The sequence below is a fragment of the Coregonus lavaretus genome (assembly GCF_964263955.1).
Source record: "Coregonus lavaretus genome assembly, chromosome: 2".
In the NCBI taxonomy this organism is placed as follows: Eukaryota; Metazoa; Chordata; class Actinopteri; order Salmoniformes; family Salmonidae; genus Coregonus; species Coregonus lavaretus.
In genome coordinates this window covers 1838892-1861356 of record NC_139989.1, presented here as the reverse complement: position 1 = coordinate 1861356, position 22465 = coordinate 1838892, and the positions used below count along the sequence as shown (strand labels likewise).

General features: G+C 45.9%; 1 protein-coding gene across 1 annotated transcript in view; it reads left to right on the top strand.

Annotated features, from left to right (window-relative positions):
- LOC311099709 (vasoactive intestinal polypeptide receptor-like) overlaps positions 1–22465 on the top strand; it is a gene marked incomplete at both ends in the record, with an annotated part of 166120 nt that overhangs the window by 79365 nt on the left and 64290 nt on the right. Inside the window, one exon of the mRNA XM_084140449.1 lies at positions 5064–5164. Coding sequence (XP_083996575.1) covers positions 5064–5164 — 101 coding nt within the window. The remainder of the gene's footprint in view (positions 1–5063; positions 5165–22465) is intronic.

Here is a 22465-nt window from a genome sequence, read left to right as displayed (position 1 = left end):
TTCCATCCAGACTGACAGTCAGTTTGGAGAGAGAGAGATGCCTTCCATCCAGACTGACAGTCAGTTTGGAGAGAGAGAGATGCCTTCCATCCAGACTGACAGTCAGTTTGGAGAGAGAGAGATGCCTTCCATCCAGACTGACAGCCAGTTTGGAGAGAGAGAGAGATGCCTTCCATCCAGACTGACAGCCAGTTTGGAGAGAGAGAGATGCCTTCCATCCAGACTGACAGCCAGTTTGGAGAAAGAGAGATGCCTTCCATCCAGACTGACAGCCAGTTTGGAGAGAGAGAGATGCCTTCCATCCAGACTGACAGTCAGTTTGGAGAGAGAGAGATGCCTTCCATCCAGACTGACAGCCAGTTTGGAGAGAGAGAGATGCCTTCCATCCAGACTGACAGCCAGTTTAGAGAGAGAGAGAGAGATGCCTTCCATCCAGACTGACAGCCAGTTTGGAGAGAGAGAGAGATGCCTTCCATCCAGACTGACAGCCAGTTTGGAGAGAGAGAGATGCCTTCCATCCAGACTGACAGCCAGTTTGGAGAGAGAGAGATGCCTTCCATCCAGACTGACAGTCAGTTTGGAGAGAGATAGATGCCTTCCATCCAGACTGACAGCCAGTTTGGAGAGAGAGAGATGCCTTCCATCCAGACTGACAGCCAGTTTAGAGAGAGAGAGAGAGATGCCTTCCATCCAGACTGACAGCCAGTTTGGAGAGAGAGAGATGCCTTCCATCCAGACTGACAGCCAGTTTGGAGAGAGAGAGATGCCTTCCATCCAGACTGACAGCCAGTTTGGAGAGAGAGAGATGCCTTCCATCCAGACTGACAGCCAGTTTGGAGAGAGAGAGAGATGCCTTCCATCCAGACTGACAGCCAGTTTGGAGAGAGAGAGATGCCTTCCATCCAGACTGACAGCCAGTTTGGAGAGAGAGAGATGCCTTCCATCCAGACTGACAGCCAGTTTGGAGAGAGAGAGATGCCTTCCATCCAGACTGACAGCCAGTTTGGAGAGAGAGAGAGATGCCTTCCATCCAGACTGACAGCCAGTTTGGAGAGAGAGAGAGATGCCTTCCATCCAGACTGACAGCCAGTTTGGAGAGAGAGAGAGATGCCTTCCATCCAGACTGACAGCCAGTTTGGAGAGAGAGAGAGATGCCTTCCATCCAGACTGACAGCCAGTTTAGAGAGAGAGAGATGCCTTCCATCCAGACTGACAGCCAGTTTGGAGAGAGAGAGAGATGCCTTCCATCCAGACTGACAGCCAGTTTGGAGAGAGAGAGATGCCTTCCATCCAGACTGACAGCCAGTTTGGAGAGAGAGAGATGCCTTCCATCCAGACTGACAGCCAGTTTGGAGAGAGAGAGATGCCTTCCATCCAGACTGACAGCCAGTTTGGAGAGAGAGAGATGCCTTCCATCCAGACTGACAGCCAGTTTGGAGAGAGAGAGAGATGCCTTCCATCCAGACTGACAGCCAGTTTGGAGAGAGAGAGAGATGCCTTCCATCCAGACTGACAGCCAGTTTGGAGAGAGAGAGATGCCTTCCATCCAGACTGACAGCCAGTTTGGAGAGAGAGAGATGCCTTCCATCCAGACTGACAGCCAGTTTGGAGAGAGAGAGATGCCTTCCATCCAGACTGACAGCCAGTTTGGAGAGAGAGAGAGATGCCTTCCATCCAGACTGACAGCCAGTTTGGAGAGAGAGAGAGATGCCTTCCATCCAGACTGACAGTCAGTTTGGAGAGAGAGAGAGATGCCTTCCATCCAGACTGACAGTCAGTTTAGAGAGAGAGAGATGCCTTCCATCCAGACTGACAGTCAGTTTGGAGAGAGAGAGATGCCTTCCATCCAGACTGACAGCCAGTTTGGAGAGAGAGAGATGCCTTCCATCCAGACTGACAGCCAGTTTGGAGAGAGAGAGATGCCTTCCATCCAGACTGACAGCCAGTTTGGAGAGAGAGAGAGATGCCTTCCATCCAGACTGACAGCCAGTTTGGAGAGAGAGAGAGATGCCTTCCATCCAGACTGACAGCCAGTTTAGAGAGAGAGAGATGCCTTCCATCCAGACTGACAGCCAGTTTGGAGAGAGAGAGATGCCTTCCATCCAGACTGACAGCCAGTTTGGAGAGAGAGAGATGCCTTCCATCCAGACTGACAGCCAGTTTGGAGAGAGAGAGATGCCTTCCATCCAGACTGACAGCCAGTTTGGAGAGAGAGAGAGATGCCTTCCATCCAGACTGACAGCCAGTTTGGAGAGAGAGAGATGCCTTCCATCCAGACTGACAGCCAGTTTGGAGAGAGAGAGATGCCTTCCATCCAGACTGACAGCCAGTTTGGAGAGAGAGAGATGCCTTCCATCCAGACTGACAGCCAGTTTGGAGAGGGAGAGATGCCTTCCATCCAGACTGACAGTCAGTTTGGAGAGAGAGAGATGCCTTCCATCCAGACTGACAGTCAGTTTGGAGAGAGAGAGATGCCTTCCATCCAGACTGACAGCCAGTTTGGAGAGAGAGAGAGATGCCTTCCATCCAGACTGACAGTCAGTTTGGAGAGAGAGAGATGCCTTCCATCCAGACTGACAGTCAGTTTGGAGAGAGAGAGATGCCTTCCATCCAGACTGACAGTCAGTTTGGAGAGAGAGAGATGCCTTCCATCCAGACTGACAGCCAGTTTGGAGAGAGAGAGAGATGCCTTCCATCCAGACTGACAGTCAGTTTGGAGAGAGAGAGATGCCTTCCATCCAGACTGACAGCCAGTTTAGAGAGAGAGAGAGATGCCTTCCATCCAGACTGACAGTCAGTTTGGAGAGAGAGAGATGCCTTCCATCCAGACTGACAGCCAGTTTGGAGAGAGAGAGATGCCTTCCATCCAGACTGACAGCCAGTTTGGAGAGAGAGAGATGCCTTCCATCCAGACTGACAGCCAGTTTGGAGAGAGAGAGATGCCTTCCATCCAGACTGACAGTCAGTTTGGAGAGAGAGAGATGCCTTCCATCCAGACTGACAGTCAGTTTAGAGAGAGAGAGAGATGCCTTCCATCCAGACTGACAGTCAGTTTAGAGAGAGAGAGATGCCTTCCATCCAGACTGACAGTCAGTTTAGAGAGAGAGAGAGATGCCTTCCATCCAGACTGACAGTCAGTTTAGAGAGAGAGAGAGATGCCTTCCATCCAGACTGACAGCCAGTTTAGAGAGAGAGAGAGATGCCTTCCATCCAGACTGACAGCCAGTTTGGAGAGAGAGAGATGCCTTCCATCCAGACTGACAGTCAGTTTGGAGAGAGAGAGATGCCTTCCATCCAGACTGACAGCCAGTTTGGAGAGAGAGAGATGCCTTCCATCCAGACTGACAGCCAGTTTGGAGAGAGAGAGATGCCTTCCATCCAGACTGACAGCCAGTTTGGAGAGAGAGAGATGCCTTCCATCCAGACTGACAGCCAGTTTGGAGAGAGAGAGATGCCTTCCATCCAGACTGACAGCCAGTTTGGAGAGAGAGAGATGCCTTCCATCCAGACTGACAGCCAGTTTGGAGAGAGAGAGATGCCTTCCATCCAGACTGACAGTCAGTTTGGAGAGAGAGAGAGAGAGAGAATCATTATAACCCCAGCAGGGTTGCAGGTTAGCAATTATTGTCATGAGTCTTGTCCTGGAGGCAGAACTGGGTGATTTCACCTTAGATAGGCCGGCTGCAAAGTCAAAATTGGCTATATATTTTTGGGATTAGATGAGTTTATTAGTCACATGCACATGTAATTGCAGGGTACAATGAAATTCTTAAGATCAGAGCTCCAATAATGCAGGTCAGGTTAACAGATTGGTTAAGGTTGGGGTTAAGGTTAGGGTTAAGGTTAGGGTTATTGTCTGTGTCAGCTAGTGACCACTCTGCAGAGCTGCCTCCAGAACAACATTCATGATGAAATACGCTAACCTGCGCAGGGTTCTGGTGTGTCAACAACCTTCCTCCTAAAGGCAGTAAACAGTGACAGTAAAGTCAACATCTGTAACAGTAAACTGTGTGCTGAGATAAAGCAGGCTGATGACGGCACTCCACTCTGTCCATGATGTGGGTGAATAACGAAACAGTTGTCAGCAGAAGGTAATGTGTTGCAGTGGCCAGAGATGTAGTTGGTGATGAGGACTGATAAGCAGACTACTGTCTGGACTTCTGCTTCTCATCTCCTGTCTGAACTTCTGCAATTCTCTGCTGGCTGGGCTCCCTGCTTCCAGAACTCTGCAGCCTGTCTGGTGTTTGGCCTTTCCAAGTTCTCCCATGTCACCCCTCTTCTCTGTCCTGGCGCTGTCATTACCCTCGACCTCTACCCGTGTGGTGTGTTTCCTAGGTAACCTCTACCTGTGTGGTGTGTTTCCTAGGTAACCTCTACCTGTGTGGTGTGTTTCCTAAGTAACATCTACCCGTGTGGTGTGTTTCCTAGGTAACCTCTACCTGTGTGGTGTGTTTCCTAGGTAACCTCTACCCATGTGGTGTGTTTCCTAGGTAACCTCTACCCGTGTGGTGTGTTTCCTAGGTAACCTCTACCTGTGTGGTGTGTTTCCTAGGTAACCTCTACCCGTGTGGTGTGTTTCCTAGGTAACCTCTACCCGTGTGGTGTGTTTCCTAGGTAACCTCTACCCATGTGGTGTGTTCCCTACACTCTTAGAAAATAGGGTTCCAAAAGGGTTCTTCGGCTGTCCCTATAGGCTAACCCTAAACCTTTTAACTATTCTCCCTCCTATAGGAGAACCCTTTTTGGTTCCATGTAAAACCCTCTGTTTAAAGGGTTCTACATGGAACTCAAAAGGGTTCTACCTGGAACCAAAAATGGTTCTTCTAAGAGTTCTCCTATGGGGACAGCCGAATAACCATTTTTTTCTAAGAGTGTAGGTAACCTCTACCTGTATCCTGTGTTCCCTAGGTAACCTCTACCTGTATCCTGTGCTCCCTAGGTAACCTCTACCTGTATCCTGTGTTCCCTAGGTAACCTCTACCTGTATCCTGTGTTCCCTAGGTAACCTCTACCTGTACCCTGTGTTCCCTAGGTAACCTCTACCTGTATCATGTGTTCCCTAGGTAACCTGTCCAAGACATGTACCTCAGAGGGTTGGACTGAGATGCACCCGCTGGACATCGCCCTGAACTGTGGTTATAACGCCAACAACACTGGAGATGACGTGAGTCCAGTTCTCCCCATCCTGTCTGCCTCTCTGCCACTTACTGAATAATGCTGTGTGCTGAGCGCTTAGTGCTTTTTGAGGTCGGTTCCATTATCAAAAAAGAATCACTGTTTTCGAATTTCGTTTTTACATTAAATGCACTATGCATTAAGTTGGTTGAATGCTGTAACAACACAGAATAAAACAATTAATACAAGTCCCATGATGGTAGTGACAGTCAATACTGCTGATCACTTATTAACCATCATTTCTTCACATTACTTTACTTTAATAAAATATTTCAGCTGTTGTGTATATTTGTTTTATTTGATGACTTTATGATGTTTTATTATTCCAAGTCATCATCTCATCTCTATAGAGCTGCTGTCTTTGCTGTCTGACTAAATCACTATTTTAGTATTTTTTCAAAGTAAATAAGGCATTCCCTTATGACTGCTGAATACCAACTATCAATCACTTAGATCATGTATTGGCTGGTAGAGACACCTCCCGAAGCATCCCCTCTCACCCTAACCCTAACCCTAACCCTCCCGAAGCATCCCCTCTCACCCTAACCCTAACCCTAACCCTCCCGAAGCATCCCCTCTCACCCTAACCCTCCCGAAGCATCCCCTCTCACCCTAACCCTAACCCTCCCGAAGCATCCCCTCTCACCCTAACCCTAACCCTCCCGAAGCATCCCCTCTCACCCTAACCCTCCCGAAGCATCCCCTCTCACCCTAACCCTCCCGAAGCATCCCCTCTCACCCTAACCCTAACCCTAACCCTCCCGAAGTATCCCCTCTCACCCTAACCCTAACCCTCCCGAAGCATCCCCTCTCACCCTAACCCTCCCGAAGCATCCCCTCTCACCCTAACCCTAACCCTAACCCTCCCGAAGCATCCCCTCTCACCCTAACCCTCCCGAAGCATCCCCTCTCACCCTAACCCTCCCGAAGCATCCCCTCTCACCCTAACCCTCCCGAAGCATCCCCTCTCACCCTAACCCTCCCGAAGCATCCCCTCTCCATCCCCTCTCCATCCCCTCTCCATCCCCTCTCCATCCCCTCTCACCCTAACCCTAACCCTCCCGAAGCATCCCCTCTCACCCTAACCCTCCCAAAGCATCCCCTCTCACCCTAACCCTAACCCTAACCCTCCCGAAGCATCCCCTCTCACCCTAACCCTCCCGAAGCATCTGCTCTCCATCCCCTCTCAATCTAGCCTTCTTAGCTGTCTCTTTCATGTAGCAGGCCCAAAATAAGTTTTGATCACGTGGACTGAGAATAACATTGATGTATACACGGACACAGTGACTGAGTTCATCAGGAAGTGTATATGGGATGTTGTTCTCACCGTGACGATTAAAACCTTTCCAAACCAAAAACCGTGGATAGATGGAAGCATTCGCGCAAAAATGAAAGCGTGAACCACCGCATTTAACCAGGGCAAGGTGACTGGGAGTATGGCAGAATACAAACAGTCCAGTTATGCCCTCTGTAAGGCAATCAAACAGGCAAAAACATCAGTACAGAGACAAAGTGGAGTCGCAATTCAATGGCTCAATCAAATCAAAATGTATTTGTCACATGCGCCGAATACAACAGGTGTAGACGTACCGTAAAAAGCGAATTTACAAGCCCTTAACCAACCAACCAACTAACTAACTAGCCTATTACCCTAACCCTAACCAACAATGCAGATTTTTTTTGTATATAAAAAGGGGGAAAAATCTGTTACAAAATACATAAATAAATAAACAAAAGTAAGAACATAAGTAACACAATAAAATAACAATAATGAGGCTATATACAGGAGAGGCTATATACAGGGGGTACCGGTACTGAGTCAATGTGTGGGGGTACAGGTTATTTGAGGTAATTGAGGTAATATGTACATGTAGGTAGAGTTATTAAAGTGACTATGCATAGATAATAAACAGAGTAGCAGCAGCGTAAAAAGGGGGTCAATGCAAATAGTCTGGGTAGCCATTTGAATAACTGTTTAGCAGTCTTATGGCTTGGGGGTAGAAGCTGTTAAGTAGCCTTTTGGACCTAGACTTTGGGCTCCGGTACCGCTTGCCGTGCGGTAGCAGGGAGAACAGTCTATAACTAGGGTGGCTGGAGTCTTTGACCATTTTTTGAGCCTTCCTCTGACACCGCCTGGTATAGAGGTCCTGGATGGCAGGAAGCTTGCTCCCGGACAAGCTAAACACCTTCTTCGCCCGCATTGAGGATAGCACAGTGTAGCCGACACGGTCTGCTCCCTAGGACTGTGAGCTCTCATTCTCCGTGGCCGACGTGAGTAAGACATTTAAGCATGTTAATCCTTGCAAGGCTGCGGGCTCAGACCGCATCCCTAGCCGCATCCTCAGAGCATGCACAGACCAGCTGGCTGGAGTGTTTACGGACATATTCAGTATCTCCCTATCCCAGTCGGCTGTCCCCACTTGCTTCAAGACATCCACCATTGTTCCCATACACAAGAAAGCGAAAGTAACTGATACAAATGACTATCGCCCAACACCACTCACTTCTGTCATCATGAAGTGCTTTGAGAGGCTAGTTAAGGATCATATCACCTCCACCTAACCTGACACCCTAGACACACTCAAATTCGCATAACACCCCATATCCACGGATGATGCAATCGCCATCACACTGCACACTGCCTTTCAACATCATAGCACCCTCCAAGCTCATCATTAACCTCAGGGCCCTGCGTCTGAACTCCACCCATTGCAACTGGGTCCTGGACTTCCTGATGGGCTGCCCCCAGGTGGTGAAGGTAGGAAACAACGCCTCCACTATGCTGATCCTCAACACAGGGGCCCCACAAGGTTGCGTGCTCAGCCCCCTCCTGTACTTCCTGTTCACCCATGACTGCATGGCCAAGCACGCCTCCAACTCAATCATCAAGTTTGCAGACGACACAACAGTAGTAGGCCTGATTACCAACAATGATGAGACAGTCTATAGGGAGGAGGTGAGGGCCCACACTGCCTGCCCTCCAAGACACCTACAGCACCCGATGTCACAGGAAGGCCAAAAAGATCATCAAGGACATCAACCACCCGAGCCATGGCCTGTTCACCACGCTATCATCCAGAAGGTGAGGTCAGTACAGGTGCATCAAAGCTGGGAACGAGAGATTGAAAAACAGCTTCTATCTCAAGGCCATCAGACTGTTAAATAACCATCACTAGCCAGCCTCCATACAATTGTCCGTAGAGCTCCAAGACAGGATTGTGTCGAGGCACAGATCTGGGGAAGGGTACCAAAAAATGTCTGCAGCATTGAAGGTCCCCAAGAACACAGTGGCCTCCATCATTCTTAAATGGAATAAGTTTGGAACCACCGAGACTCTTCCTAGAGCTGGCCGCCCGACCAAACTGAGCAGGGAGGTGACCAAGAACCCGATGGTCACTCTGACAGAGCTCTAGAGTTCCTCTGTGGTGATGGGAGAACCTTCCAGAAGGACAACCATCTCTGCAGCACTCCACCAATTAAGCCTTTATGGTAGAGTTGCCAGACGGAAGCCACTCCTCAGTACAAGGCACATGACAGCACGCTTGGAGTTTGCCAAAAGGCACATAAAGACTCTCAGACCATTAGAATCAAGATTCTCTGGTCTGATGAAACCAAGATTGAACTCCTTGGATTGAATGCCAAGCGTCACGTCTGGAGTAAACTTGTCACCATCCCTACGGTGAAGCATGGTGGTGGCAGCATCATGCTGTGGGGATGTTTTTCAGCGGCAGGGACTGGGAGACTAGTCAGGATCGAGGCAAAGATGAACGGAGCAAAGTACAGAGAGATCTTTGATGAAAATCTGCTCCAGAGCTCTCAGGACCTCAGACTGGGGAGAAGGTTCACCTTCCAACAGGACAACGACCCTAAGCACACAGCCAAGACAACGCAGGAGTGGCTTCAGGACAAGTCTCTGAATGTCCTTGAGTGGCCCAGCCAGAGCCCAGACCTGAACCCGATCGACCATCTCTGGAGACACCTGAAAATAGCTGTGCAGCAACACTCAATCTGACAGGGCTTGAGCTGATCTGCAGAGAATAATGGGAGAAACTCCCCAAATACAGGTGTGCCAAGCTTGTAGGGTCATACCTAAGAAGACTCGAGGCTGCAATCGCTGTCAAAGGTGCTTCAACAAAGTACTGCGTAAAGAGTCTGAATACTTTTTTAATTTTAATTTTTATAAATTAGCAAACATTTCTAAAAGCCGGTATCTGCTTGGTCATTATGGGGTATTGTGTGTAGATTGATGCGAGAAAAAAAACAATTTGTCACGTTGTATACTGATAGAAGACAGGCGCAGGAATGGAATGGAATGCGTAATAGGGCTTCTTATTACTCTTCCCAACATTAGGTACGGAAAACGACGGGGACGACGCCCAAAACAAAGACGTATATATATACCACAGGGATGTAACCCAAACAAAAGAGTGAGGTGTCAACCCGTAATAACAAGAGCAAACTACGTGGTACTCACGAGACCAACGGACATGGGACAATAATCGACAAGGACAATGGGGAATAGAGGGCACATATATACAGTGCCTTGCAAAAGTATGCATCCTCCTTGGCGTTTTTCCTATTTTGTTGCATTACAACCTGTAATTTAAATGGATTTTTATTTGGATTTCATGTAATGGACATAAAACAAATAGTCCAAATTGGTGAAATGAGAAAAATTACTTGTTTCAAAAAAGTCAAAAAAATTAATCATGGAAAAGTGGTGCCTTGTTCGGGCAGGTGTCGGCATTCGTCGTCACCGGAGTACTAACCACTGCCGCCACAATCATCATCACAATTGTCTTGTCAATCACACACACCTGGTTCTATTCCCCTAATTAGTCCGTGTATAAGTGTTCCCTCTGCCCCCTTGTGATTGTTTATTTGTGGAGGTTAGTGAAGCTCGGTGGAGCTTGTGTATTGTGTATCGACAGGAGTATTTTTCCCGTGTGCCTTGTATTTTCCAGTGCGCCTGTTTTGTGCCCTGGAGTGTGTTTGACGCATTTCTGCGTAAACCTGTATTTTGCGGATTAAAGCCTGTTATTCTGTGATTTACCCTCCTGCACCTGACTCCTTCATCACCACCTCATCACAGGTGCGTGGATATGTATTCACCCCCTTTGTTATGAACCCCCTTAATAACATCTGGTGCAATCAATTACCTTCAGAAGTCACATAATTAGTTAAATAAAGTCCACCTGTGTGCAATCTAAGTGTCACATGATCTGTCACATGATCTCAGTATAAATACACCTGTTCTGAAAGGCCCCAGAGTCTGCAACACAACTAAGTAAGGGGTACCACCAAGCAAGCGGCACCATGAAGACCAAGGAGCTCTCCAAACAGGTCAGGGACAAAGTTGTGGAGAAGTACAGATCAGGGTTGGGTTATAAAAATAAATCAGAAACTTGAACATCCATTAAATCCATTATTAAAAAATGGAAAGAAATGGCACCACCACAAACCTGCCAAGAGAGGGCCGCCCACCAAAACTCACGGACCAGGCAAGGAGGGCATTAATCAGAGAGGCAACAAAGAGACCCAAGATAATCCTGAAGGAGCTGCAAAGCTCCACAGCGGAGATTGGAGGATCTGTCCATAGGACCACTTTAACCCGTACACTCCACAGAGCTGGGCTTTACAGAAGAGTGGCCAGAAAAAAAGCCATTCCTTAAAGATAAAAATAAGTAAACACGTTTGGTGTTTGCCAAAAGGCATGTGGGACACTCCCCAAACATATGGAAGAAGGTGCTCTGGTCAGATGAGACTAAAATTGAGCTTTTTGGCCATCAAGGAAAACACTACGTATGGCGCAAACCCAACACCTCTCATCACCCCGAGAACACCATCCCCACAGTGAAGCATGGTGGTGGCAGCATCATGCTGTGGGGATGTTTTTCATCACCAGGGACTGGGAAACTGGTCAGAATTGAAGGAATGATGGATGGCGCTAAATACGGGGAAATTCTTGAGGGAAACCTGTTTCAGTCTTCCAGAGATTTGAGACTTGGACGGAGGTTCACCTTCCAGCAGGACAGTGACCCTAATCATACTGCTAAAGCAACACTTGAGTGGTTTAAGGGGAAACATTTAAATGTCTTGGAATGGCCTAGTCAAAGCCCAGACCTCAATCGAATTGAGAATCTGTGGTATGACTTAAAGATTGCTGTACACCAGCGGAACCCATCCAACTTGAAGGAGCTGGAGCAGTTTTGCCTAGAATAATGGGCAAAGATCCTAGTGGCTCTACAAAGTATTGACTTTGGGGGGGTGAATAGTTATGCACGCTCAAGTTTTCTGTTTTTTTTTGTCTTATTTCTTGTTTGTTTCACCCCCCAAAAAATGTTGCATCTTCAAAGTGATAGGCATGTTGTGTAAATCAAATGATACAAACCCCCAAAAAATCCATTTTAATTCCAGGTTGTAAGGCAACAAAATAGGAAAAATGCCATGGGGGGTGAATACTTTCGCAAGCCACTGTACACATACTAATCAGGGGGAACCAGATGTGCGTAATGAGACAAGACAGTCCAGGGTTGGTGGTAATGAACCAGATCAGTGACCCCTAGAAGGCCGGTGACGTGGACCTCCGAAACTGGTGAACGGAATGAATGAATAGTACCAGGGGGATCCGTGACACAATTTAATCCATTTTAGAATAAGGCTGCAACCTAACAAAATGTCAGAAAAGGTTTTGAATACTTTCCGAAGGCACTGCACACATTTCTTTTTGATTCCATATGTGTTATTTCATAGGTTTGATGGCCTCTTTATTATTCTACAATGCAGAAAATAGTAAAAATAAAGAAAAACCCTTAATTGAGTAGGTTTTCAAGCTTTTGACTGGTACTGTATATACACAAAAGTTTGTGGACAGCCCTTCAAATTAGTGGATTCGGCTATTTCAGCCAGACCCGTTGCTGACAGGTGTATATAATCGAGCACACAGCCATGCAATCTCCATAGCCAAACATTGGCAGTAGAATGGCCCATGCTGAAGAGCCGTCGTAAGATGCCACTTGTCCAACAAGTCAGTTCATCAAATTTCTGCCCTGCTAAAGCTTCCCCGGTCAACTGTAAGTGCTGTTATTGTGAAGTGGAAACATCTAGGAGCAACAACGGCTTAGCAGTGAAGTGGTAGGCCACCAAGCTCACAGAATGGGACCACCGAGTGCTGAAGCGCGTAAAAATCGTCTGTCCTCGGTTGCAATGGAAGCAAGTCCCTGTAGCAATGTTCCAACATCCTAGTGGAAAGCCTTCCCAGAAGAGTGGAGGCTGTTATGGTAGCAAAGGGGGGACCAACTCCATGTGAATGCCCATGATTTTGGAATGAGATTTTCGACGAGCAGGTGTCCACATACTTTTGGTCATGATAGTGTGTAATATATATATATATATATATATATATATATACATATATACTCCGGACTCTGACATTGCTCGTCCCTATATTTCTATATTTCTATATTTCTTAATTCCATTCTTTTACTTTTAGATTGGTGTATTGGTGTGGATTGTTAGATATTACTGCACTGTTGGAGCTAGGAACACAAGCATTTCGCTACACCCACTAAATATGTGTATGCGACCAATAACATTTAATTTGATTTAGGTGCACAATGGATTATGGTCATTGTAGTTAATTACTGAGCTAAACTATGTAGAATATTGGCCTGTTGGAAACTACAACTCCATACTACATCCCACAGTTCAGGCTGGATCTGATTTATCTCTAGAAGAACTTAACAATGTGCGCATTGAGCTCACAGAAAAACATTGAACAAAATGGAATTCAAATAATTGAACTGATTATTAATTACTGAAATGTCGGTTCATGTTCAGCACTACTGACTCTCTATCCATCTGTCCGTCTGTCTGTCTGTCTATCTGTCTGTCTGGTACTTGCTGAATAAAACACTATAAAAGTCTGCCTCCTCAGGAATAGAACCCAGTAGGGAAGCATCAAAGACAGCGAAGAGAGAGAAGAGGAGAGAACACAATCTCTTTAGTTTCTCTGTGGGTGGCAGTCAGTCTGGTGTGACTAGAGATGGTCCCGATGATTGCAAGGTGTCGTGGATCTCTCTCTGTTTCCGTTGTGGCTCATCATCATTACCTCAACCGCTGGCTGGAGCAGATTACAGTTCAACATAATGTCTCCATTATCTTTTCTACATCTTACAAGTCAATGAGTCTGACGGTCTGTATCCCAGTGACAGTGGAGGGCTTGACTTGGCTGATGCATATAGAACTAAAATTAAATGATAGTTTAGATAACAGAATAGTGTGTGATTTGTTCTCTATATGACGTCATGAAGAGGTGTTAATCTGAATATTTACGTTCACTTGAACCCTGCAGAGTCTGATCAACCAGCTGATGGAATATTCATAGCAGGGGTGTCAAAAAGACTGTTATCAAGCTGGACACAGTGAAGAGACTATAATGACTGTTATCAAGCTGGACACAGTGAAGAGACTATAATGACTGTTATCAAGCTGGACAGAGTGAAGAGACTATAAATGACTGTTATCAAGCTGGACAGAGGGAAGAGACTATACATGACTGTTATCAAGCTGGACAGAGGGAAGAGACTATAAATGACTATTATCAAGCTGGACACAGTGAAGAGACTATAAATGACTGTTATCAAGCTGGACAGAGGGAAGAGACTATACATGACTGTTATCAAGCTGGACAGAGGGAAGAGACTATAAATGACTGTTATCAAGCTGGACACAGTGAAGAGACTATAAATGACTGTTATCAAGCTGGACAGAGGGAAGAGACTATACATGACTGTTATCAAGCTGGACAGAGTGAAGAGACTATAAATGACTGTTATCAGGCTGGACAGAGTGAAGAGACTATAAATGACTGTTATCAAGCTGGACAGAGTGAAGAGACTACAAATGACTGTTATCAAGCTGGACAGAGTGAAGAGACTATAAATGACTGTTATCAAGCTGGAAACAGTGAAGAGACTATAAATGACTGTTATCAGGCTGGACAGAGTGAAGAGACTATAAATGACTGTTATCAAGCTGGACAGAGTGAAGAGACTATAAATGACTGTTATCAAGCTGGACAGAGTGAAGAGACTATAAATGACTGTTATCAAGCTGGACAGAGTGAAGAGACTATAAATGACTGTTATCAAGCTGGACAGAGTGAAGAGACTATAAATGACTGTTATCAAGCTGGACAGAGGGAAGAGACTGTAAATGACTGTTATCAGATTGGACAGAGTGAAGAGACTCTAAATGACTGTTATCAAGCTGGACAGAGGGAAGAGACTATACATGACTGTTATCATGCTGGACAGAGTGAAGAGACTGTAAATGTAGGTCCATTATAATTTCTACACAGTTTTTATTATTTGGTTTAAGTAATTTCAATATTGATTGAGATCGTTTTCCCCATCAAAAATAAATACTGGAACTGGATTGAATGGCTCCCCGCCCAAATGTAATGGCTCCCCGCCCAGATGTAATGGCTCCCCGCCCAGATGTAATGGCTCCCCGCCCAAATGTAATGGCTCCCCGCCCAGATGTAATGGCTCCCCGCCCAGATGTAATGGCTCCCCGCCCAAATGTAATGGCTCTCCGCCCAGATGTAATGGCTCCCCGCCCAGATGTAATGGCTCCCCGCCCAGATGTAATGGCTCCCCGCCCAGTTGTAATGGCTCCCCGCCCAGATGTAATGGCTCCCCGCCCAGATGTAATGGCTCCCCGCCCAGATGTAATGGCTCCCCGCCCAGTTGTAATGGCTCCCCGCCCAGATGTAATGGCTCCCCGCCCAGATGTTTGACACGTGATTTATAGACTCCAGGAGACAGAAACACTCTGAATAACACACAGAACTAAAGTGTACTGAACCAGAAACACAGAATCAGAGTGTTCCAGAACTATAGAGAACCACAGTGTTCCAGAACCAAACAGAGTGTTCCAGAATGATAGAGAACCACAGTGTTCCAGAACGATAAAGAACCACAGTGTTCCAGAATGATAGAGAAGCACAGTGTTCCAGAAGGATAGAGAAGCACAGTGTTCCAGAAGGATAGAGAACCACAGTGTTCCAGAATGATAGAGAACCACAGTGTTCCAGAACGATAAAGAACCACAGTGTTCCAGAATGATAGAGAAGCACAGTGTTCCAGAATGATAGAGAAGCACAGTGTTCCAGAAGGATAGAGAAGCACAGTGTTCCAGAATGATAGAGAAGCACAGTGTTCCTGAACAATAGAGAAGCACAGTGTTCCAGAAGGATAGAGAACCACAGTGTTCCAGAAGGATAGAGAACCACAGTGTTCCAGAATGATAGAGAAGCACAGTGTTCCAGAACAATAGAGAAGCACAGTGTTCCAGAAGGATAGAGAACCACAGTGTTCCAGAAGGATAGAGAACCACAGTGTTCCAGAAGGATAGAGAACCACAGTGTTCCAGAATGATAGAGAACCACAGTGTTCCAGAATGATAGAGAAGCACAGTGTTCCAGAAGGATAGAGAAGCACAGTGTTCCAGAAGGATAGAGAAGCACATTGTTCCAGAAGGATAGAGAACCACAGTGTTCCAGAATGATAGAGAAGCACAGTGTTCCAGAAGGATAGAGAACCACAGTGTTCCAGAATGATAGAGAACCACAGTGTTCCAGAATGATAGAGAAGCACAGTGTTCCAGAACAATAGAGAAGCACAGTGTTCCAGAAGGATAGAGAACCACAGTGTTCCAGAAGGATAGAGAACCACAGTGTTCCAGAAGGATAGAGAACCACAGTGTTCCAGAATGATAGAGAACCACAGTGTTCCAGAATGATAGAGAAGCACAGTGTTCCAGAAGGATAGAGAAGCACAGTGTTCCAGAAGGATAGAGAAGCACAGTGTTCCAGAAGGATAGAGAACCACAGTGTTCCAGAATGATAGAGAAGCACAGTGTTCCAGAACAATAGAGAAGCACAGTGTTCCAGAAGGATAGAGAACCACAGTGTTCCAGAAGGATAGAGAACCACAGTGTTCCAGAATGATAGAGAAGCACAGTGTTCCAGAATGATAGAGAAGCACAGTGTTCCAGAAGGATAGAGAACCACAGTGTTCCAGAAGGATAGAGAACCACAGTGTTCCAGAATGATAGAGAAGCACAGTGTTCCAGAAGGATAGAGAACCACAGTGTTCCAGAATGATAGAGAAGCACAGTGTTCCAGAACTTCAGCATCCATCCTGTTTGTTGAGGCAGAATGGCACGTTGTTGATCCACATTGACCAGGTCTCTTCTCTTTGCCTTTCTCTCCTCAACACCATTCCTCCAAGGCTTCAGGCAGTCATTACAGTCTGATGGCTCTAACCTTGTTGGTCAGAATTAATGTAAACACATTAGCAGCTGTCCCTGTTGTGTTTTCTAGCTCTGGAGGCTTTGTATACATTCACTATGGTCCATAGGTTCACTGTGGCTCGTACATTGACTGTGGCTCATACGTTCAATGTATCATACATTCACTCAGTCATACATTCACTCAGTCATACATTCACTCAGTCATATATTCACTCAGTCATACATTCACTCTGGCATACATTTACTGTGGCTCATACATCAAATAAAATTAAATAAAATGTTATTGGTCATATACACATGTTTAGCAGATGTTATTGTGGGTGTAGTGAAATGCTTGTGTTCCTAGCTCCAACAGTGCAGTAGTATCTAACAATTCACAACAATATACACTAATCTAAAAGTAAATGAATGGAATTAAGAAATATATAAATTTTAGGACGAGCAATGTCGGAGTGGCATTGACTAAAATACAGTAGAATAGAATGCAGTATATACATATGAGATGAGGAAAGCAGTATGTAAACATTCACTCTGTCATATATTTTCTATGGCTCATTCATTCATTCTGGCATACATTAACTCTGTCATACATTAACTCTATCATACATTCACTGTGGCTCATAAATTCACTGTGGCTCATACATTCACGGTGGCATACGTTCAATCTGTAATACATTCACTCTGTCATACATCACTCTGTCATATATTCACTCAGTCATACGTTAACTGTGTCATACATTCACTCTGTCATGCATTCACTGTGGCTCATACATTCTCCTATGAGGTCATCTGGCTCATGGTCACAACAGTCTGATCAGTGAGGTGAATGTCCTCTATAGGGTGTTAAAAGCTTTCTCAGTGGGCGCTCGGCTCGGCTCGGCTCCGCTACTCTCCGCTCTCCCAACCAAGTCCAGGGGGATTGGACTGTGACCGACTTTAAAAGGAATTTGATGTCGGAACCTGAAGTGTGTGACACCTCCTTTGGTTAGGGATGTAGCTCTCTTAACCTCCATCCAATCATCAGAAATGTCAGAAACCATCTTAGTGATGAAGCTGAAACAACTTTTGAAGTTCCTGAAAGGAGAATATTGCCAGAGAAGAAGAGTCTTAGTACTGTGAGGGTAGTAACACATTCACCAACGGTGGCTGTTAGGGTTAGGGTTAGGGTTAGGGTTAGGGTTAGGGTTAGGGTTAGGGTTAGGGTTAGGATACCAGACATACCGATCTGAGTAGTAGGTTCTTCCCCCTGAAAGACAGGGACCCTGGAAAGGGACAGGGTCCATTGAGATTTGGTCAAAAGTAGTGCATTATATAGGGAATAGTGTGCCATTTTTGGATGCACACATAGTACTGTATGTTCTGGAGAAAGACACATGCTTGTTTAAGCTTCTCTTCTGGATTCTGTAAATCCTCTGAAGGTCAATAGATCCAACATGGCTTAACAGTGAATCACAGACTAAAGGCCTTTGCAGACGGTACAATTTTAGCCATTTTATACCACGATTTTGCAGTCCCAGACAACACTTCCATGTCGTAGGCAAAATCTTAGCTCGTAAAAACGATTGTCAGATGTCTTGGCTCGTTCAGTGTGACAAGGTCTAGGTTCTAGGTTCTAGGTTATGTACCGCTACGCGCAGTCGTAGGCTCTGACAAAGTTCTGGCACTATTTAGTAGTGTGTAACGAGCTGATTCTGGTGACTGACCAATAGGAACACGGCACTGAGTACAGACAAATTAATATAATAGGTTTGATTTAAACGCTGTTCAAGAAAAAAGATTTCCCTAATAATCTTGTACATACATCTGAAATTAGGCTACCTGATGGGATTTTGATAAATGCACAAAATCGGCAATCAAAAAATACGCATTACCACAGCGGCCATGTTTTTTTGGGGAAGCCTATTTGATTCAGCACTTACGGGAAAAGATTGCAGCCAGAGTGCAGTTCAACTGCAGAACACTGCATTTATGCTGCAATTACTGCGTCCAAAATACCACATTCGACTGCAGTTAATTTGACTGCAGTTTCAAAAACAGCTAACTTTTTTTGTACGGGTGCTATTTTAAGATGCATATTTTCTGTTTTTCCAAACTCACTTCATTTATCATTTTAAAAGGCTAATTGATCATTAGAAAACCCTTTTGCAATTATGTTAGCACAGCTGAAAACTGTTGTGCTGATTGAAGAAGCAATAAAACTGGCCTTCTTGAGACTAGTTGAGTATCTGGAGCATGGGCAATTGTAGGTTCGATTACAAGCTCAAAATGCCCAGAAACAAATAACTTTATTCTGAAACTCATCAGTCTATTCTTGTTCTGAGGCTATTCCATGCGAGAAATTGGCAAGAAACTGAAGATCTCGTACAACGCTGTGTACTACTCCCTTCACAGAACAGCGCAAACGGGCTCTAACCAGAATAGAAAGAGGAGTGGGAGGCCCCGGTGCACAACTGAGCAAGAGGACAAATACATTAGAGTGTCTAGTTTGAGAAACAGACGCCTCACAGGTCCTCAACTGGCAGCTTCATTAAGTAGTACCCGCAAAACACCAGTCTCAACGTCAACAGTGAAGAGGCAACTCCGGGATGCTGACCTTCTAGACAGAGTTGCAAAGAAAAAGCCATATCTCAGACTGGCCAATAAAAATAAAATTATGATGTTTTACCAATTATTCTTAATACCAATTTCTAATATACTCTCCTTATCACTCTATCGAATCAGTAGCCTTCCCATTGTCATCCTCAGCTCCCTCATCTCTAGGTCATCGGTTTCCTCGTGGTACGGTGGTGCAGTGGTTTAGATGATACCAGGTCGAGCTCCCCTCTATCCTTACAGCCGTCGGTGCAGCCTGGGTGACGATGTATGGTCTCTTTGGTTCGGGACCTTCTTCCGTCATTAGGGTCTCGGATCAGGAAGAGTCCCTCTCAATTCACCAACATCGATCTGCAGAAAGTGTCCTTCTGGCAGCATACCAATAGGGAAGCTGAGAGTCACTGCTGCAAAGACACACAGACACATACAGACACAAAAGAAAATAACGCTACCCAATGGCGAGGCCATCTTCCTCTTCTGGGGTTGGACCTCTCCTACAGTGAGATACATGGATCTAGGTATCTCTCTCGCACACATCGACAACAGCCACACTCGAAGCACCGTTACCCGTCGCTCCACAAAAGCCACGTCCCTTGCAGCTACTTCAAGGTCTCAGAGCGAGTGACGTCACCGATTGAAATGCTACTAGCGCGCACCGCTAACTAGCTAGCCATTTCACACCGGTAACACTCACCCACCTTTGACTTCCTCCTTTTCCGCAGCAACCAGTGATCCCACTACACCAAACTTAACCCATTATGTCCCTTACAGCTCGCTGGAAACTCTCCTATTCTTACTTGCAGACAAAAAAATTAAACCCATTCTCAAACAGCGTTCTGCATTTACCTCTATCGTAGGGTTAAAAACTAACTAAAAACCAACTTTCACAATCCTAGATTGCTGTTGTATCTTCATGATTTGGTTCAGTGTCTCTGTTAGGATGCAAGATAAATTATTTCTGTTGGCTTTCTCAGCAAAAGGTTTATATATCCCTAAGTGAATGGTATTTCTCTCCTAATATATCTTCATACTCTGCTTCTTTTCAACAATGTGTTTTTATCCCTGGTGTTTTTAATACTGTTTTTATTCTCTTTGTCCCCTTGCTTCACTTCCCATTAAGATTATATTACTATTATACTCCCATTAAGACTCACTTTCCTTCAGTATTATATTCTTATTTTAATTTTTCCCTTCTTTATCTCAAACCTATAAAACCACTTTCCTCTCCTTAGATATTTTCCCAACGATTTATTCAGCTTCGGGTCACTAGACCCCACCCTATTTTATCAAATATTCCTACGTTCTATTTTGTATTTCTGCCTACTTGCCTCCCCATTACGGTCTCCTTGCCTCCCCATTACGGTCTCCTTGCCTCCCCATTACGGTCTCCTTGCCTCCCCATTACGGTCTGTCGTTTCTGAATAACCTCCCCATTACGGTCTCCTTGCCTCCCCATTACGGTCTCCTTGCCTCCCCATTACGGTCTCTCGTTTCAGAATAACCTCCCCATTACGGAGCAGGAGGGGAGGACCGAGCCGGCCGGAAGGACAGGGGACATAGAGAGTCAAAGGATGCAGAAAGAGAGGAGAGGAGGGTTGAGGAGGCAGAATCAGGAGATTGGAGGGAGAAGGAATGAGCAGAGGGAAGAGATGATAGGATGGAAGAGGAGAGAGTAGCGGGAGAGAGAGAGCGAAGGTTGCGACGGCGCATTACCATCTGAGTAGGGGCAGAGTGAGTAGTGTTGGAGGAGAGCGAGAGAGAAAAGGATACAAAGTAGTGGTCGGAGACATGGAGGGGAGTTGCAGTGAGATTAGTAGAAGAACAGCATCTAGTAAAGATGAGGTCAAGCGTATTGCCTGCCTTGTGAGTAGGGGGGGACGGTGAGAGGGTAAGGTCAAAAGAGGAGAGGAGTGGAAAGAAAGAGACAGAGAGAAATGAGTCAAAGGTAGATGTAGGGAGGTTGAAGTCACCCAGAACTGAGGGGTGAGCCATCCTCAGGAAAGGAACTTATCAAGGCGTCGAGCTCATTGATGAACTCTCCAAGGGAACCTGGAGGGCGATAAATGACAAGGATGTTAAGCTTGAATGGGCTAGTGACTGTGACAGCATGGAATTCAAATGAGGAGATAGACAGATGGGTCAGGGGAAAAGAGAGAATGTCCACTTGGGAGAGATGAGGATTCCTGTGCCACCACCCCGCTGACCAGATGCTCTCGGGGTATGCGAGAACACATGGTCAGACGAGGAGAGAGCAGTAGGAGTAGCAGTGTTTTCTGTGGTAATCCATGTTTCCGTCAGCGCCAAGAAGTAGAGGGACTGGAGGGTAGCATAGGCTGAGATGAACTCTGCCTTGTTGGCCGCAGAACGGCAGTTCCAGAGGCTGCCGGAGACCTGGAACTCCACGTGGGTCGTGCGTGCAGGGACCACCAGGTTAGAGAGGCAGCAGCCACGTTGTGTGAGGCGTTTGTATAGCCTTTGCGGAGAGGAGAGAACAGGGATAGACAGAGGCATAGTTGACAGGCTACAGAAAATGGCTACAATAATGCAAAGGAGATCGGATTGAAATGAACTAAACATCTGGGAAAGCGAGAGAGCGGGGCCTCCCTCACTTACGTTTCACTGAAACACTCAAATATAACTCTCCCAACTTCCACCTCAGAAACTATTATTGTTGTAAACTACAGCGGTTCAATGTTTTCTAGGAATAGACTAACTTAGTTTATTCAGCTAGCTAACTTGGTACAGTATTCTTCCGTGAAAACCGTCCAGGGCACCTAGTCATATGACGCCACAGCCAACTAGCATGCCGGACTCCAAAAACACGGTTTAGCACCAATACTCGGCCACAACAAACCACCAGTGTGTCAACACGCCAAGCAGATCATTTGTGTCCGTGTCTAACGTTGTGGATTAGTCCCGACAGCTTGAGCGAGTCCGTTGTGAACTTATTCAGCCAGCTAGTTAGCTAGAATAGTTAGCATACTAGCTAGCCATTGCTTTCTGCCAACGAAGAAACCCCTCCTCCCACGGCACGAACACACATAGAGAGCCAAGCTAACGTTAACTAGTCACCCATGTCCCGAATTCCCTTGAACGACTCTGGCTACCAGTATGTAAAAACAAAACACAAATGTAGGTTATAACTTAGCAGCTACTGTTAGCTAGCCAAGTGCAAAGCTAGCCACTGAATTGACTCAGCCAGTTCGCCAGTTCGCGTCTGTTCGCTAGGTCGTTCCAGCTATTGTTTAGTAGCTATCCAGGTAGCAACAAGCTAGCTACATTTCAAGCACAGTAGCCACTTACTACCTAACGTTAACGCTTCAGACAATGAGGTTAGAAAAACAGCTGAATGGTGGCATTATTGTATGTAATTATTGTC